Source organism: Neospora caninum, chromosome VIII, assembly GCF_000208865.1.
Source record: "Neospora caninum Liverpool complete genome, chromosome VIII".
In the NCBI taxonomy this organism is placed as follows: domain Eukaryota; phylum Apicomplexa; class Conoidasida; order Eucoccidiorida; family Sarcocystidae; genus Neospora; species Neospora caninum.
In genome coordinates this window covers 3,969,855-3,989,437 of record NC_018395.1, presented here as the reverse complement: position 1 = coordinate 3,989,437, position 19,583 = coordinate 3,969,855, and the positions used below count along the sequence as shown (strand labels likewise).

The 19,583-nt window shown below is 51.1% G+C and overlaps 3 protein-coding genes across 3 annotated transcripts; 1 reads left to right on the top strand and 2 right to left on the bottom strand.

Moving 5' to 3' along the window:
* Positions 1–1,103: 1,103 nt before the first annotated feature.
* NCLIV_035090 (3-oxo-5-alpha-steroid 4-dehydrogenase family protein, related) lies at positions 1,104–4,726 on the bottom strand (the record flags this gene model as incomplete). Its single annotated transcript, XM_003883710.1, has 5 exons — positions 1,104–1,159; positions 1,570–1,613; positions 1,985–2,223; positions 2,616–2,841; positions 3,342–4,726. 5 exons carry the CDS (start codon positions 4,724–4,726, stop codon positions 1,104–1,106), a joined length of 1,950 nt encoding a protein of 649 aa, XP_003883759.1.
* A 1,726-nt stretch (positions 4,727–6,452) lies between these two features.
* NCLIV_035080 (hypothetical protein) lies at positions 6,453–9,849 on the top strand (the record flags this gene model as incomplete). The annotated part of the gene is made up of 6 exons (XM_003883709.1): positions 6,453–6,581; positions 7,044–7,128; positions 8,232–8,315; positions 8,562–8,649; positions 9,254–9,318; positions 9,677–9,849. The coding sequence occupies 6 exons, from the start codon at positions 6,453–6,455 to the stop codon at positions 9,847–9,849; spliced, it is 624 nt and encodes a 207-aa protein (XP_003883758.1).
* Positions 9,850–11,732: 1,883 nt separating this feature from the next.
* Positions 11,733–19,146, bottom strand: NCLIV_035070 (putative AGC kinase; the record flags this gene model as incomplete). Its single annotated transcript, XM_003883708.1, has 9 exons — positions 11,733–12,269; positions 12,973–13,300; positions 14,439–14,597; positions 15,436–15,459; positions 16,824–16,957; positions 17,469–17,573; positions 18,055–18,207; positions 18,654–18,731; positions 19,003–19,146. The coding sequence occupies 9 exons, from the start codon at positions 19,144–19,146 to the stop codon at positions 11,733–11,735; spliced, it is 1,662 nt and encodes a 553-aa protein (XP_003883757.1).
* Positions 19,147–19,583: the final 437 nt, after the last annotated feature.

The window sequence follows — 19,583 nt, the reverse complement described above, 5'->3', positions numbered from 1 at the left end:
TGGATATAAGAAAGAAATCCCTTGATGCTCTTTGGCGACAAACACCTGCTGGCGCGCTCACAAAGGGTCTACCTCCTCCCTTTCTGACGCCCCCGTTCGGGCCTTTTCACACGCAGTCTCCTTCCGCAGCCATATATATATATATATATATACATACATACGCGTATATACATATATATATATATATAAACGCGTATATGAAGGTGTCTGTACATCTGTAGTTTTTTTTATGTACACATATGTATCGATATGCATATACAGATGTATACATATAGATATATATACATATATATGTATGTAATTGTTGATTGGCATCGTTGCCTCGACCTCCAGTGGGAGAATTTTGAAACTCGCGTGGAGCTTTTCTCGTCGCTGTGGATCCTCCCGCACCTCTGTTGGTGGAGGGAATATCCGAGTGGAAAGACGCGCGCTCCGCCGTTTTGCGGATTCTCGGAAAAAACGTTTTTCGTCAGTAGAGGAACGGCAGAAGCGCGCGACGAGCTCTGGTAATGCACAGGAAAGAGAAAAGGGAAACGCGACGAGCCCCAGCATCTGCAGACAGAGCCTCTTTGCAACTCAGAAAGACATTTTGGAAAGCAAGCGACACGGTGGCGAGGACCATTGAGAATACGCAAGCAAATCCAATTGATACACTCGACTCACACAGATACAGTTTCATGTGCAAGAATACAGCGCACAGCTACATATACGCACAAATTTATATATATATATATATATATATATACATGTATATGTATCTTTAGATATATATGCAGCGATGGACCGATAGACACTTTTGCTATGCGACTGCGTGCATGAGGAATACAGACATATGAACACCGCTACCACGGCAACACTCTACCCCCCTGCGAGTGTGGGAGATCTGAGACATTCCTTCCTAGCTATTTATATTGATGCATTCATATCATGAACACATATCAACAGGCGTATATATTAACATATCCTTCATATATATATATATATATATATATATATATATATATATGCGTATGAGTAGGTGTGCACATGCTCCCCCAGATGGAGGCAACGACTTAAAGGAAGAAGCATTTTGCATAGGATGATTGGCGAAGAGAAAAAAAGACCTACGGAGGATATTCGTCTCCAAATGTTCGCCGATACCATGCATGCGTTTTCGAAGCTGCGAGGGAAACACAATGCAGGGAAAAAACGGAGAGTGATCCGAATGCAGGATGAACACGAACAAAATGATACGTGCATATCGCTCCATTTCACGTGCGGGCAAAAACATACAGGCACACGAATTGCGTGAAACAATAGAACGCCAGAGAGTATCCTGCACGTTCCATTCGAAGCCTCGGCGTAAAGGTCGCTCCTTCGTACCCACTCCATCTCTCTCGCGTGGCATATATATATATATATATATATATATATATATTCATGCTTATCTGCCTGCAAGGCTTTCTGTGTACTACATAGATAAATACGGAGGGAAGACCCTGCGTGACGTGTGACTGAGAGGGAAATTGTAAACGATTAAACGAAGAGGAAGGGCGCCGGCGATAAGTTGCGAGACGCGCTTGCACGTACCGTTCACAAACATTGTCGTAGTCACAAACGCCAGGCAAGCCAGCCTAAAAACAAAGAAAAGACGAAACCTCCGCCGCACGCAAAGACAAGAATGAACAGCGGCATTCGATTGCAGAGCAAAAATCTGACTACACAGCTACCAACCCATTCAACAACACCTGCACACTGGTGTCGTTCCAAACGCACACGTACCTCTCTCTCTCTCTCTCTCTCTATATATATATATATATATGTATATATATATATATATATGTATATATATATATATATATATATATATAGATATATATAGATATAGAGAGAGAGAGAGAGAGGCGTGTGTTTCATGTATGGACACGGATACGTCTGCAGGCTCATGAATGTGTATCAACAGAACTGCATGCATGTAGATCCCTGTGCAACAGAATGGGCTTACATTTCCGAAGACGGCAGAAGAAGGAAGAGGTAGAAGTAGATGAGAATCTCTGCCAAGTAGTGTGGACAAGATACAAAGGCGAAGAGTCCCCCCCGAGGAATGCCGTACGCCCCAGACGCGTCTCTCGGCGCCGCATGCATCGTCTCGGATTTCCGACACTTCGATTCGGTTGCCCGCGAGTCAGGAGACACGGCCGAGGAGGCTGGGCGGAGGCGAGCAAGACGAAGGTGACTATACAGCTGCGGAAGGCCAGAGAAAGAACGAAACCGGAAGGTGAACGCAGCGGCATAAGAACGTGCACACTCCGAGCAGTGTGTCGAGCTCGGCACGAATCAGAGAGGGAGCGCGAGAGAGCGAGAGAGCGAGAGAGCGAGAGAGCGAGAGGACAAAGAGACAGTCCGACGCAGACACACGCACGCGCAGGAGCGATAAGGCGAGGAAGGGGGTCCACGTTCAGTACATTGAGAGGCCGAGGCTGCGGCTGATGTTTTACGTGTTTTCGTGGTTTTTTGCTCTGTCGGTCTGCGTGCGACATCAACCTTGTCGGATTTGTCCGAAAGATGTGTACGTTTCCTGCCGCTTCGCCTCTTGTCGATTCTCTTGCGGATCCGCATCGACACAACGCACCGACCTGGATCCAGTTGATGAGGAGAAAGGCCACGAGGCTCGCGAAACTCGCGACGGGCTGAGCAGCCCAGCGCGCCGCCAGAGCCTCGCCGAGGGCCTCAGCGGCCAGGGCGAGAAGACAAAACGACGGCAAGGACGTCAAGACCGCCTTCTCCAGGCAACGCGAAGACAGGGAAGGCACTGCGCGAAGACTGCCGAGGCCCAGAGCGAGCGGCACAGCGAGGTAAAAGCTGCAAGTCCCAGAAAACAGAGAAAGAAAGAAACACGACACACCTGGGCCTAACACGCTTCTCGTGACACAGATGTCCCGGATTGATCCGCATTCGGTTCGCATCAGTGAAACGTGTGAAGCCAGAGACAGCCTCTGTGGAGAAATGTACAAACGCAAAACGACAACACTTTTGCACACTCCCAGTAATCCTACTCATACATATACATACATATATATATATATATATATATATATACATATATGCCGGCCGGTGAGCGTGTCACGGCTGCGGCTGGGTGTCCTGATTCGGGTACCCGAATCGTGTTTCTGTGTGTTTGGGTTTCTGGATATCCCTGCCTCGCTCGTGGACTTGTCCCTGCCATCGCCTCCCGCGCGCCTCCTTGTTTTCTTCCCCGCTTCTCTTCGACACGGTGGGAGTCTCTCCACGATCTCGAGTTGCCTCTTTCGAATATGTCGTTCTCTTCTCGCGCCTTCGCCTTCGCCTGCAGCTTCGCTCACCCGACGCCGAGGAGGTACGCGGCGAGAGTCATCTGCGAGGCAGCCGCATGCGGTCGAACGACAAACAGTTGCTCCAGGAGCCGCCGAGAACAGTGGACGAAAAAGAGGACCAGAGGCGAAAGCAAATCGAACGCCTCCACCGGGCTTTCTTGCTCCGAAGCCGCGGGGCTGGCGCCTGCATGCGCCCCGGTGGAGCCGCGCGAGGAAGCGGGACAGCTGGAGAGATCCTGCGCGGTTTCAGCAAGCGTCGCGCCCTGCGCGTCTCCAAACGTTTGTGTTCGCGTCGCTTCTTGTGCGCCGTGGCCGTCGGAAGGACAGTCTGCTTGAGGATCTTCCCGAAACGCTCGAGAAGCGAAGCTCGGTGCACGCATGTTGGCCTCTGGGAGACACAGCCGCCATCTCGCGAGAGACAAAGAGAGCGCCAAGAGAACCACGAGGCAAACAAGAACGCCCACAAGATAAAAGTGGAAAAACAGTCTTTTGCTCACAGGCGTGAGGAGAAACCGCGACACGCGACCCCGCCAGGTCGCACTGGAAAGAGGATCCTCTGTGTGGAGTCTGTGCGGAATTGGGAGAGGCTCGCCGTCTCGCATTCCCCCCCCTTTGCTCTCTCCGCTCTCCTGCTGGCTTCGTGGATCCACTGGCCTTCTCCCATCCTCCAGACGACTCGCCTGCGCCGTGTCCCTGGCTGCCCTTGTGCCTCGTCTTCTCTCTCCGACGGGCACCCCGCCCTCTCCACGCGACTCGTCCTCTGGCGTCTCCGGGGCAGCTGCTCTCCTGCGAAAGCGACTCTCTGGAGCCTCCCGCGTGTCTCCCTCGATTGCGTGCTGCGCGCTTCCCTGCGAGGCAGAAGAGACACGAGACTCCATTCCTTCCGTTCTCCCCCGTTCTGCGCTCCCGGCCTCTCGCGGCTCCTCGTTGCTTCTTCTCAGAAGCTGGCGAACCCGCGACGACGCGGTTCCGCCTGCGGGCGCATTGCCCGCTGCGTGAGGGGACGAGGCGGCGACGCGCGTTTTCCCGTGGGACGCGAGAGCCCCCAGCGAGTTGGGAAGGAAAAGCGAGAGAAAGGCCAGGAGGGCGCCTAAGAGGAAGGGGAGGACGACTGCGGCAGAGAGAAAGGAGGGAACAGAGGGGGAAAAGAGAGTGGCCAAGCGCGGCACGCCGTCGGCAAGCAGCCGTGGGAGGATGACGAGAGGAACAGCGAAAGCGAGCGCGAGACAGAAAGTCTTTCGGGTTATGAGCGACGAGAGACAAGAATGATCGGTGAGCAGCTGCGAGGCCGAAGACGGGTGACAGCGATCAGTCTCTCTTTTTGTTTTGCGGACCAGAGGGGAGAACAGGGACGGAGAAAACCCCTCTGGGGCGTTGCGAGACGACGACGCCATTTCGGAAACCGAGGCGCTGGCTTCATGACAGACTCGGTGCCAGGGGCAAAGTGGGTTCATGCGGTCCCCTTTCCGGATTCTTCTCTGTTCGTGCTCTACTCCTTTTCTTCGCCGGAGACGGCACCACCTGCGAACGGATCATGGATTCGGCGCTGAAAGAGTCACATTGTGAGTCCATTCCCCGCCGCTCCTGTCCTTCCCACTTGGGCGTCTCTCTGGCTTCCCCGTTCGCGGTCTCTGAGGTGTACGTACACCCCGCGCGCCGCAGAGAGAGCCCACTCGCCATCCAGGAAGGAAGACGGAGGACACAGGAGAGAGGCACGGAGACACGCGAAAAGAAGACCACCGATGAGGCAGAGAAAATCGAGGATGTTGAGGGAACTTCTGAATCTTTTGCCGCTTAGGAGTCTCGGCGATTTGATGTGGCGACGTCGATTCAACAAATAAAGGCCACCTTTCGAAGAGCCTAGATGTTTAACGACGGCGCGACAACGCGAGAGGCGGCTGCCAGGGTCGGGCGGGACCTGTCCTCGGTCACGTTTCCCCCTTGGCTGTTCGCTCCTGCGAGGCTGTAGTTTATGAGAGAAAAAATGTCGCTCGAAGCGAATCAAACACAAAAAAACAGAGACGGTGTGCAGCAAAACGACAATTTCCGTTTTCCTGTGGAGCACATTACATTGCATGCGCACGTTTTTTCCGCGCATGCACAGGATCGAATTCAGCAACCGTGCCCGTCTTTTGCCCATTCGCAGAGGAAACACAGATTCCTCTTTGCCTTTGAGTTTCTCTCATCTCTTGTCTTTTCTCTCTTCTCTTTTCAGCACCCTTTCTTCGTCCTTTCCCTCTAGTCTGTCGGAGTGCCCAGCTGCTCGGCTTTTCTCTCTTCTGCCTTCCGCCGTCTCCGCGTGCCCTTCTTTCTCGTCCTAGTTTTGTTTCATCGTGCTGTCTTCGTCATCTCCTTCGGCTACGAACTTCTGAACAACAAACACTCTCTACCTCAAGAGGAGATACTCATATGGACCTCTTCACTAAAACCAACGCATGCACAGCCACCTACATGCCTCTCTCTATCTATCGAGCTTACCTATCTAGCTATCTCTCTCTTTATATATATATATATATTATAATATATATATATATATATATATTATATGGGTGTTTAGTACGTGGCGACATGTTCCCTTCTTTAGTTCTAGGAAGCAGCAATGCTAGAGAGAAATAGAGAACGGTTGTTTCTCTGAGGCATGCACAGGGCCGGAAATGGACATGAAGAGGAGGAAACGGTGGACGAAGCGAATGCATGCGCTTCGGAGAAGAGGCGTAAGGGTTGCTTGATCGCTTTTGTCTTGTAATGTTTCCTGTTGATCCGTTTTTTTGAAAATGGAGCCCCGAAACAGTCTGTTCCACGGCGGGGGGGAGGAAGCATCGAGAACGAGGGTCAGTTCTCCATCTCGTGTGTCGTCGTCCTCTCAGACACGCCAACCGTCCTACCTTCGCTTTGTCCGCGCGTATCTGCCAAAAGGAAACTCCTCGCGACGATCAGATCCCGCCTCCTCCTCTTCCTCTTCTTCGCGTTCTTCCTCTACCTCTTCTTCGCGGTCTTCCTCTTCCTCTTCATCCCGTTCGTCTGTTTCTTCAGCCTGTTCCGCTCTGTTCGCTTCTGTTCTCTCCTCTTCCTCGCACGTGAGAAGAGGCTGTGCACCTCTTTCTCGGAGTGTCTCTCCCCATGAAGGAGCTCATTGGCGAGGGCGAAGTTCGGCGCGATCGGCAAAAGATGAAAGACAAGAAGAGCCTGAACGAGGAGCGAGACAAGACGATTGCGAGGAAGAAAGAGCAAGGAGGTCGCGGACGAGCTGTAAGCACCCTAGGGCCGAAAAAACACGAGAAGACGCTCTAAGCAGAGGGATGAGTCCTCATCCAGATGCAGGAACAGACCAGAGACGGCGAGCGGAGAATGCGAAGGCGCGGACACCATCGCGAGAACGAGAGAGACAGAAAGCAAGGCACCGTCAACTGGAAAGACGGGCGGGGAGCGTGGCCTCCTGTGAAAGGCGCAAAAGCTTTCGTGAACGTGCTAGCAGTTCAGAAAGCTCTACGCCTTCAGCGGACAGTGTCTATACAGTCGAGAGGGACACTAGCGAGGCGGAGCGATCACAGAGGCGTTCGAAAGAGCCAAGGCGCGCCATCGGCCAGGCACGGCGTTCCACCGGCAGGCGCGAAGGAAATGTCTCTTCTCGGAAACAGAAAGCATGCACTTCAACTCCGGAGGAGAGACCACACAACCGCATGCAGCGGGTGGGGAGTTCGTCTTCTGAAGGCCGTCACGACAGCGAAGACGAGCGGTCGAGCGATGGTTCTGACGCAGGCGAGAGAGCGAAAAGAGTACGGAGAGACTGCGAACGGTAAGGAGGAGCCTCGGGCCACTGAGGAACATGCACGGGCCATCTCGTTCGAGCTTTCGTTCTGTTCCCTGCGCACGTGCTGTTCGAGGCCCCTCCTTCAAAATTCGCAGGGATGATCTTGGCGTTGCTCCTTCTCTCGCCTTCGCCATGGTGTCGACTCTCTCTTTCGGGTTTGAGGTGGACGTGCTTTTTTGCGCTGTTTTTTGTCTCCTTTGCGGTCCTCGTCTCGGCACAGCGCCACATTTCCTCGCGCCAGATTCTCGCGATGGCTGCAAAACGGCCAGAGGTTCTGAAGCAAGATAAAGTTTCCGTTTCTCCTTTTCAACTCGCTGACAGACCTTTGGCCCGTTTCTCCTTTTCCCGACTCCAGGCTGGTCTCTTGTGAGTGGCGCCAGCAAATGGATGCATGCGCCACGTTTTCGTCTGTCGCTTTCTCCGTCGTTGCCGCTGTCTGATTCTGTCGTTGTATTTCCAACTGCCTCCCCTTGTGGCATTACTTTTGACCTCTGAGTGGTTTAAACAAATGTTTAAAGGAAGGCATTTAGCCGCCAATGCACCATCAGCCAGATATATGATCTGTCCGGGCGCGTCTGTTCTGTTTCGTCTCAGGTCTCCAAATCTCCCTCCTCGGGCACCGAGGAACCCCCTCTTTGCTGCCTATGATCGCGCGAGCTATCAGGAGTTGAAACGGTACCTCTCGCTCACTTTCCGGGACGATTAGCTTCTTTGCGTCTCGCTTTCGTTCCAGCATGTGGCATCACCTATCTGGTTTTTGTCACTTTCACTATTCTCTCCTTTGGAAGGCCCTTAGGGTTACGCGCGCGTGCGCTCTCCCACACACAGCCTCGTCCTCAGACGTGCATTCGACAGGAACGAAGAACCAATTGCCGGCTTCGTCTCCACCCACCTCGCTTCGGGCTTCTCTCCTGCCTGCACATCTTCTCTACGATTCAGTCGCACTTCTCTCTGACACTCTCTCTATGTTGGATTTCCCGTCCTGTCGCCTCTCCGAATGCTGTTCTCTGTTTGGCGCGATCTGCGTGCGCGTCTTTGGCCGTCCCTCATCTTTTTCGTTTTCTTCCCATGCCTGCCGCGCTGCCCAGACGACGCCGGGAAGCCTCGGGTGCGAGCAGCAGTCGGCGCCAGGCTGACAATGACGTGGACCGTGAGCAATGGCGGCATGACAGGTGAGTGCTCTTTTTCTGTTTTTTCACGGCCTGTCGCCTCCAGGCGTACCCCTCGTCTCGCGGTCTCCAAAATACGTGATTAGAAGCACTGGTATACAACTGCGTATCGACCACGTCCAACCTCGTCCACGTATATATATATATATATATATATATATATATATCTGTGCTGGCGAGATGTCAGGTGTGACACATTTGTAGATCCATTGCTCCTTTTTCCTGGATATCTTTTTCCGTTGTTTTTAGGTTCCACGAGCGAAGTCCTTCTCCTGAGCGCGTTCGACCGCCGACTGTGTGGGACACGCGAAAAGGCCAGTGGCGTTCGCGGGCAGGGGTACGTTGCTTTCTTCTCACAGCCGCGTGCATCTGCAAGCACCCAGCGGTTGAAGCGAGAAACGACAAAAGGTTGATTTCTCTCTGAACCTCTCGAGGAGAAACATGCAAGCAGGCCTCGGCTTTTATTTGCTTCCTTTTGTTGGAAGAAACGGAGTTTGGAGGCGCAAGGAGACAGGCATTTCACACATCGTGGATAGAGTTGACGACGTCGGGTGTATAGGGATGGGGCCAGTGTTGTGTTGCCGAGACCGGGGCGTCATAGCTAAACAGTTCGGGCAAAATATGCAATGAAAGGCAGGTGTAAGTGAATAGGAAGAGATTTACCTGAGAGGGCGATGGATGGTGAGAACCTATCATTGAATCCGTTACGTGCTTTGCGTGATACATATGTGCATATCTATTAATTCATAAAAGCGTAAAGGTAGAGGGTTTTGATTCGCCGAGTGACCAAAAAAACAGGATGGAGATCAACGGCCAGTCACCTCGACGTGGGGTGCCGCAGAAACGCCCGACACGAAACGCGCGTCTGTGTCTGTTTCCGGTTTAAACGCGGACCGTCAACTGTTGACAATGCTGAGAATTCTGTGGTCCTGTCATCTCAGGGCGTGTATGTTCCGCCTCCGAAGGAAGAAGTTGAAGAGCTGGAAGAAGCGCTGGCGCGTTACCGGTGAGACAGGAACCGGTTCAACTCTAATTCGCTGTCGGTGATGTTCTTCCCTCCCTCTCTCTAGTTGTGTATATCTGAATGTATAGAGTTTTGTACGTAAGAATGAGGACGATGTTTGCGGTTCCCGCTGCGTCGCTGGTGCGCGGCTGCCTCAACACAACCCATTTTCAAGTCCATGTGCTAGTGTCACCGATGGACCCTTCTCGTGGTTTTTCATTCGCGGATAGGAGACCCGCAGCTGACTGTCGGCACTCGATCGTCGGTTTTCTCTGCCATCTTCTGGGCGTTCTGTTTTCCTTCCTGGCCCTCATGCGGCCAGAGGTTTGCCCCGTGCGAATTTCCCCGTTTTTCGCTGCAGACCCTCGCCACGAGGGAATGAACGAAGCAAAGATTGCAGCCGTTCCAAAGACGACCGGCACAGGCGCGAGAGTCGCGACTCCAGTCCTTCTCCTGTTCGACGCGGCAGTCCCGTTTACGAGTGAAGCGTTTGCCTTTCCTCTCGGAGCAGCAGATCGCTGTGGGTCCGCGTGAACAGCGCGCTTGAGCTTGAAAGGGCCTTTTTCTGCTCTAAGAAACTGCGGTAGAGTTCCCAACCCATCCACAGTCCACACCTTGGACTTCCTTGCCTAGACAAGGAAACACTCAGCAAACGGGAAAGCGACGCATTCACTCTCCCCTTGTGAGAGAGCGTCCGGTGAATCTCGAGACAGATCACACGAAAAACGAAAACGGAGCTCGGCGTCTCTCGGGAGCTGGACTACAGGTTTAGATCTTGAATGTCTTTGTTTACCGGATCCAAGTTCTATTGTGTTAGCACGGTTTCGAGAACACTCAGTATATCCATGAGTCTATTCCGGGCACACCTTGTCTTTTATCGGTGTGCTCTAAATCTAAATTCATCTTATAACTTTGGTTTTTTAGTTGCGGTGGCTGTATGATGACGGTCCAAAGGTAGGAAAATCCTTGTCGGGTAATTATCGTCGTGCGTGAAAGTTGGTCCGACTCTTCACATGTCGTTTATCTAAAACTTTTAAAAATAGAATTATCTTTGAATATGAGGATCGAGATGGCCCGACGGTTAGACCCTGAGCACCTTTACATCCCTACCTATAAAAGGCAATATAAAATGTAATACAAAGAATCGTTTTAATGTTACATCAGATACGTAGTATCCTCCAAGTAGCCAAGGTGGGCGACACTCGTGTCGAGCTGTGAGCATTCACTTCGTGCCGCTCTTTTTTAACCGAAACGACATTTCGACCGGTGTGACGGGTGTCCGAGACCAAACCAGTTGCGGATGTACCACGCGCCTTGAGAAGCGAGAGTTTCTCTTCACCACTTCTGCTCGGTTTTCGAATGCTTCGTGCGTGTATGTGCGATGCACCGTTTGTGACGGAGTTGTTGCGGGAAAGCGCTCTCGAGTTTGACGCTTCCGGCCACTTCGTGACGGGTGGAGGCCTTCGACTTTCCGCCGGCTGTACACCGAGAAAAGGTTCCCTGTCGACCGCACGCACATGAGACTCTCTGGGTCTCCCACGCTTGGCATTTGCTCACTCCGCGGGATGATGAGAGGAAAGGCAGTTCTACATAGGTTTTCGTGGAACGGTACGTGTTCGGCCGCATACAGTTTATCCCTACGGCAGTGGACAGTCTATGGGAGGCAGGTCTACGGATATCGCCTGACGCGTTCCGTCAAAAGGTTCCCTCTTCTCACCTACACGCCTCACGTAACGTGAGAAGGATCCTACTTTTCCCACGCGTTTCGCGGTTAACTGACACACAAACACCATGCAGGCGGCACCTGTGACTTCACGCAACGGCATATTTCTAGACGTACACACAGCCGGCTATCCAACGATATACAGGCCTACATGTACATTTTAGTACGCACGCGTATATATATATATATATATATATATATGGTTTAGAGGGCTGTGTGTTTTCTGTAACTTTCGATCCAATGGGTTGTGGAACATGCGAGAGGTCAACAGGCGGGCTGCTGAGAGGAACTTGACCATCTATGAGGAACACGGCAAAACGAACAAAAAATGCCCGTAGGCGCCCTTTTCCCTTCATCTGTAGTTTTTCACGGCGACGTTTTCCGCGTGTTTGCCTTGACATTCGCTCCGGTATGCGTGAGAAGAATGTTCGTCTTCTAACTCTCCGAGCGCGTTCAAGTGAACCATCCGCCTCTGGGCTTTCCGCCATGCGTATCTGACGCCTTCACAGCATCTGCCTGGCTCAGGTTCCGCTTCTCCACGCGCGACGCCTTTCTTGCCCATGCACGTCTCCGCCTCCGTCTTTTTTTCGCGCTCATCCAGCAACGAAACACGAGTCCTCCTTGCTTTCTGGATCCCCAGTTAGCCGTCCGTCGCTGTCGTTTCGGATCTCGTTGCGCGTGTTCTGCTCTGCCGCTATTCTGCCTCGCGCTCGTCGGGGGAGTCGGGAACCAGCGAGTTTTCACCAGGTGTCGCCTCGTCCCTCTCTGCAGACTCCGAAGATACACCGTGCAAACTGTGGGCTTCTCTGTTTTTTTCGCGCTCACGTTCCCTGGTGAAAGCGTGCGGAACCGCCGTCTCGGCGCTGTCCGGTGAAGGCGGAGTCTCGCCGTCTCCCTTTGTGTGTTCTTTCGGCTGCGCATGCTGTCCGTCTTGGGCAAAGATAATCTCCGCACGCCCTCGCTCTTCGGCCTCGAGCTGTTCTTCTTCTCTCGCCAGTTCACAGCGCTTCGGATCAGGCGAAAACGAGACGCCTGCGGACCCAGCGTAGCCGGCGCCGTTTGCGAGTCCAACTCCCCCGGACGAGCGCGACGAAGGCGACGGGGAGACCGAACAGTCACGGGCGTTGGAATTAAAATGCTTCTTTGCATTTCTCTGGAGAACCCTGCTGAAAGTCGGCAACGTCTCTATGGCACGCCGGTTGAACTCGTAGCGAGAAAAGAGCAGGTCGGGCTGCGAGGCACGAAGGAACAAAAGACGGGAACTAAAGAGAAATGGAGACGACCCTGACATCTGTCCCTGAATTCTGTATGTGGGAAAGGGACTGGCCAAGGACACGTAGTCCGCTAAAATGGAGAGGCGTCAGAAGAAAGAAGCGGAGGAAGGCGAGGGGACGTGGGCACATGTGGTGACAAGACACCAAGAGCATGCCTTATGAAATCCAGTCGCTTGTGGCTCATAAATATATATATATATATATATATATGGATAAATTTGTAGTTTTTCTTGTGTGTCAATTTCCATTTGTATAACTGTTAATGTGTTTGCATCCGCTTCACGGCTTGTCGTGGCAGTCTTGGCACGTTCCTCTCCGACATTATGAACGTATGCATGTCCACGTGTACGAATGGGTGGATTACAAAAGTGTGAGCAAAGAATGCTACAGGGCCAGAAAGAAAAACAGGTTGATACAGCAAATCATCCAGCGAGAGGCATTCAAGCGAACATCGGTAGGCAAACATAAGGGCGGCCGACCGTCACTTGCTAGATACAACTACGGAACTGGACTTCCGTGCATGTACATATACGCATGTATATATATATATATATATATATATATATATCTGAGCGCGTGGTTCGGTGTGGTAGGGCCTGAAAGCATGCACATGTCTGCGTGCGTGCCTTTGGATATAGTCTTCTGCTTCAGTTTTCTGACCTCTGAGGACGCTGAAGCGCCGGCGGGTTTGGGCCGGCTGACCGCCTGTCCCTTTTCGCGTCCTTTGTTTCCAGCGCCGTCGACAGCCGACTTTGCATTTTGAGCCCTTGCATCGCTTCCACCGCCGGTGCTTCCATTTTGGTCCACGCTGTCTACTGACTCGAAAGGAGAGTCGATGAGGGGGAAGTGGCGCTGTGCGTACAGTTCAGTGTCTTCACAGAGGGGCGATTTTACGCGGTGAATCATACCCCAGTCAACGCCATCAAACCAGGGATGCTGCATGATCTTCGCGGCGCTCTTGAAACGGTTTTCCGGTTCGCACACCAGGCTGAGGAACACCAGAGAAAAATCTGGATTGTTCGTATGAGCCGGTACGCGGCCTCTGTAAGACATGCCTGTTTTGCGCACTGCATTCGAAGCCGCAGTGGAGAGGCAAGAAACAAGCGAAGGAAGCAAAGTGTCTTTTACACCCCGCGTAACTTGCCTTCAGCTGGTATTGAATGGACTACGCGGCGGAAACGGGGCCAATGGTGAACAAAGAGCAAACAGTAATGGGAGGTTACCAACAGACGCGTGCACCGGCCCTACACAAGCAACCTCAAAAACGAGAAGCTCGGATAAACCTGACGCGTCATAGATCGCGTAGCTGAACGGGAACAACATCGGTTTTCCTTTGCGTCTACAGCGCAGAGCTACCGTGCCGAAGGAACTCTGTTCTTGCCCGTTTTTGCTAGCAGTTGTCCCCCAGATAGGCAAGAAAAACTTTGTCGACAGGCAGACCGAATGCGTGGGATGCGAGGATAGTCAACAGTTATAGCTTTTTTTCCAACGCCCTATTGGAAGGGTGTCAGGGACGCGCAGATGACGAGCGGTTCCCCAATTTTTATGTTCTCTTGCGGAAAAACCCACGAGGGACTGCTAAGGACAACAACAGTGCAGAGAGTGTGCTGATGGCAGGGGGCTTTCGGATGCACTTTTCTGTGTTCTGCTGTTTTAGAGGTACAAACGGAACCCGAGGTCTTCGTCCACACACAAACGAAGAAACGAAAGAAGACAGAGATGGAACGACTTTGTTTGTAGTTCCGCCAGGCAGCTTGCCTCTGCATCATGCTGATGGACTCCGGCGAAAGGACACTCGAGATCGGCGACGGGTAGGGAATTCTGGAACAGAGAGGCCACGCGCGCGAGAAAACGCTCAAGTGAAGCAAAGAGATAAGACGGACCCGGAGGACAGGAACGGAAATGCCCGCAGACGAAAACGTAAGGAAACCAGGCGAAAGCGCATCCGCAAGGTTGGCGAAAGGATAAGCAGACTGCATCACCGCGCCTGGAGAACGCGAGACTGTTCTCCCTTACATTCGCAGACCGAACGGACATGGACGTATCTGGCTGTATCCATTTCATCTGTATGAGCACTCCCACGTTTTGAACTCAACTGGAAGAGAATGTTCTGAGCGGCAGCTTACGGGCACACAAGGGCGTGATTGGTGACTTGGACTTTGACAAATGTCGCGACATCTCCTCGATATTTGGGCGGCGGGCAGAAAGGAATGCCTCCGTAGAGCATCTCAAACATCACGACGCCCACAGACCACCAATCTACGGAATGATCGTAGCCCTCGCCTCTGAAGGGGTTTGCATGCAGGCAAAACACGCGCGATCACCAGCGGAACAGGGGAGGAACAACTATACACAAGTCCAATGCCACACATCACTGGCCATATATCTATATCTATATCTATCTATCTATTTATCTATCTATCTATCTATCTATCTATCTATCTATCTATCTATCTATATATATATATATATATGTAGGCATAAACGTAAGCGCATAAACAAGTAGATGTATTCCTGGCTTCCACGTGGGGGCCGCAGGTTACACATGCAGGGTTTAGGGTTTGGATGTTTACCCGTGTGCAGTTGCGAAACGTAGATCTCTGAAAATACCTCTAGGCATCGACAGCGTAGTGTTTGGTTATGTAACTCCAGAAAGGACGAGTACCGGCAGCTTGAGCCTCGAGACCGAAAGGTGCCGCTCGGTTCATCGGGAGCATTCTATCGATACGCAAAGGCAAATATTCATCTATTTGTGCATAGCTACCTATTTTATTGCTCTTGTGGAGAAGACGCTGGTCGGAATGCGTCGCATGTGCAATTAGATGCACGCTGGACCTGTCGACAAGGATTGATATTGGTGTATGAAATCACGACGTTGTGTGTCTTGGCCGGGATGGTGCTTACCTGAGGACCTCTGGAGCGGTGTACATCGGAGTGCCGCAGATGGAGCGTAGCAACGTATCAGATGGCCGATTCAAATTTCCATCTCCAGACAGCTCTTCCTCGTGTTGCATGTGGAGACATTTGCAACAGCCTTCGTCGAGACCTGCATGTAGACAGGCACGCGTTAGCAATCAGAAGCGGAAGCATCATTTCTGGAACCGGCTTTGGTCCGTAACCTACCGAATATGCGTATTCCCATTGGCACTGTGCAGTGTTCACACATGAGCAAAGACGCAAACACCACGCCGCGCCAACCCGCTTTCATGCATAGCATATGCTTCCTCCTACATATTAATGCAGTTCATTCATGCAACCCTTTACACGCCCCCCTGTCTTGTGCTCTGTGTCTCTCTTTCTGTCTGCCGCTTTCGTGCTGTAGGAATGCACTTCCATCGACACTATATATATATATATATATATATATATATATATATTTGCATCTGGGTGTTTGTTTGTATATGTATATATATATATATATATATATATATATGCAATGTGCATATGTACATTGAGTTTTTCGGAAATGAGCATTTCTCGTATCTGCGTAGGGTTGTTTAGGCGTTCATGAGTAAACTCCTGACTGAGTTACTGTCGACAGTCGCTCTTTAACTTTCACTTCTCACTCGTACGGGAATTTCGACGAGATACTCTCTGTGACCTCATGTGTGCCAAGTCCTCGCCTTCGACGCAGCAACAAAAATGACGACTCTGTGTCTTTACATGTGTGTTATGGGCGTGTGTCGAGCAAAGATGTGTGCGTAGGCGTCTGTGTCCTGACCGTTTGGAGATAAGGAGGTACGAGGCAGATGCCGCCCCAAAACCTTCACGGGCGAAAAAGGATTGCAAGTCGGGTCCAGAGGATGTGGACTCGCCGAGGTGCTGGCCGTTGTCATGCCGGAATGCGCCGTGCCGTCGGCAGATGTGGACGAACAGCAATGTGGACGGTATCTAGGAACCCAGAGAGGAGAGAGGCAGGAAGCAGAAGAGTTCTTGAAGTTCCGAAGCACATACACGGGAGGCCTTTTAAGCGTGGCAAGACCCGCACCCAACGGCGAAGGCCATCGGCCTCAAAAGCGAGGTTCATGGTCCAGGTTTACACCTTCTTCATAGCTTCGTCATACGAGAAATCAATAACTAAAATCGTGCAGCTCTCTTGTCCCTGTTCGTAGGAACAGCTTCGGAACGAGCCCCGTGGTACACGTGGGCACCTTCCCTACCACACAGGAAAAAAACGTCCTACACATCTAAATATGGAGGAATTGCCGTGTGGGCCTACGCGACCAACCGAATACTGATATACAAATATATTGATATATCGTAGGCTGCTCTTTCTGCCAGTGCCTATGCATTGACATATGCATGTGCGTATATACATGTAAGTATAGATATTTGTACGTTTGCTGACAAGAACATGGTTTCTTCGTTTGCTTTCCTCCATCCAACATTTATGACAGAAGGGAGAACGCGACGCATGCGAATGTGTAAGTACACCACTGTATGTATTCGATGACACCGCCGAGAAACAAAGCGCATCTTTTTCCTTCACGTCTACGGTTTCGGCTCCTCACGGGCTGCCTGCTAACGAGGCGAAGTGGAAGACGTGAGGAGCGAACTTCGCGAGTCCAAAGTCGAGGAGCTTCAGATGACCATCTCGAGTGAAGACGATGTTGTCCGGCTTAATATCTCTGTGGATGTAATTCTTCTACAAATAAATCACACAGCGAAACGTTTTGAGCGACGGTGTATGTACCGCCTCGCCAGTGGTGACTGTAAGCAGCAAATCTGGTCGGTCGACGTCTCTCCATCTTCACAACCATTTTAAAGCCAGGCGGCCGATGTGGACACCAGCCCAGATGCCTAGAGTGTAGCCAGTCCCAGAACCACACAATGTATCAGACACAGAGAGGACGATCGGTCAGTACACAATTATTCCTACATATATAAATGTCTATATATATATATATATATATAGGTTGGTCAAATTTCAGAAGAGATTATTTTTTCTCAGCTTTTCTTCCCTTCTGCAGAAACGGGGCTCTCAGTCTAGCGTCTGCCGATGGGATATAGGGCCCCGGTCCTTACTTAGCTACGCCTAGATGTATGAGGGTATGCGCCATTTTACGTACAGGTAGATACGTGCATAAATATGTATATACCTAGCTAGGTTCAAATAAGCTGTGCGCAAAGTGTAGTTTGCGGAGAGAGGTGCTTACGTCATGGACTTCCTTCACTGCAAGGACGAGCTCGGCGATGCATAGTTTGACGACGTCTTCGGGGAATTTCTGCTTGGCGTGCATGTAGTGCATCATGCTCCCGCCCTGAATGAAAGAAGACGACGGTTCGTGAGTTTTCAAGACAGGAGAGGAAGGCGAGTTGAAATGGGCGAAGGCGTGAGGGCGACACTTCCCCAAAACGCGTTGATAAGCGGGTGCATTCGAGAAAAAAGAAGTAATGGAAAACAGCATCCAAGCTTGTTAGTTTTTTTTGTCAGTATCCAAATATATCTGTATGTATGTATATATATATATATATATATATATATATAGGTGCTTGCGTGCATGAGAATTCATGGTGTTATATGTATATTCACGTGTTTCTGGATACCGCTTCGTATGCGCATGTTGTGCGAGTCTCTCTCTTTGCGGCCACCGGGGATGCATGCGGGTCGCCGTGCGTATGCACAAGAATGGGCATATTGCCTTCGCTCCCCACACCAAGCACGAATCTCTCGAGAATCACTGCTAAGCCCTCCTCGGGAGGCTCAATTTCTTCTCACGCCGGCACTTTAATTTGCCTCACTTGAAGGAACTCAACCACTTGGTACAAGAAAAGCTCGTCTTGGAAGGTTGCATGCAGTTGAACAATGCACGGGCATTTACAGGCAGAGAGAAAGTTGCGCTCCGCAAACTGCCGTTCACGAGACGACGCCTTCAACACCTTCCGTTTGGGAACCTGCGAAGATGAACGCCACGAACCACAGACCCTCAATGCTACGCGGAAAGGACAGGCTGCTTCGCCTCCAAGCACGGGCTGTGCCAACATGCACATTCCCTGATATACCATTGAATGCATATCTGGTACACGTAGACATGGTTATACGGGAGGAGGCACAGATGATCCTTGCAAATGTGCACATCTGTCTATACATAACAAGAACACAGGAACCCGTTATGGACCTACGCAGAGATATGATACATATTACACTCTTACAACTCTATACAGAGACGTATAAACACATGTGTGCACGTCGGCATACGTATATATATATATATATATATATATATATACGGTGTCGTGTGGGCTCAGAATACTTTTTTCCCACCTCATTGAACATCACTGGTTTCATCCCCTGTCGGCGAAACGTTTTGTATTTGTGGATTTTTCAGGGCCTGCACTACCTGTTTGAGCGCAAAATACCGTCCGTCGGTCTTCCGCTTCACCAGATAGACAGCGCCGAAGCCGCCGTGGCCGAGTGTCTGCGCAGAAATCCGTCGAAGTGAGAAACCGATCTTTTCAGCCGGGCAACCTGCTGTTCCGCAACCTTTAGAGAAACAAGGGCTACTATATTCCGAAATAAAAAGTCAATTGTGCTTCGCCAATAAAGGCAAATGTACGTTCCCAAGGATGCTTCATCCGGGCTCTCGAGCTGTAGAATACGCGTTAAAGAGACACCCGGCAGTCGGGCTGCCGTGTCGTCCCCGGAAGTTTCTGGCCTCGGACGCAATTTTTTTAGAGCAAAAGCCACACCTGAATAAATTCGTATTGCTCAAGGCCCGTGGGAGTCCTCTTCACCCGCAGGTGTTCACAGAGAGCCTCCGCATACGTTTGAATGTATTCCTGAAGCGTGTGACCGCGTTCTTCTTCTGGGAGAGACTCGGTAGCGAGTCGCATCTGCAGGACGACGTCAGCAAACATACATACGCAGATAGAGAAAGACGAAATTCAAGAGCGAACGCACAGCCGCTCAGGTTAAGAAATGTGCATGCAACACCAAGACGTACATATACGCATTTGCGAATGCCAGTCCCTTTCTACAACAGCCGTAAGTATATGCACAGGTACACAGCGATGGATTTTGGAAAGGCACCACATGAGTGATTCTATATTCAATGACAAATAGGGCTGAAGTCAGTACTGTTTATGCAGTTGGACGCGCGTACATGTCTTCACGTATGCGCAAATGTATCCGCTTGCAAATATACGTTTACAAACCTGGTTCAGAGTTTGGGTTTGGACAGCGTAGTTGCATTCGAGTTGGTGTTTGAAGTGTCTAACACTCTTTTTGAATTCTCGAACTTTTTCTTCCTGCTCGTCCGAGAGAGCCGCCG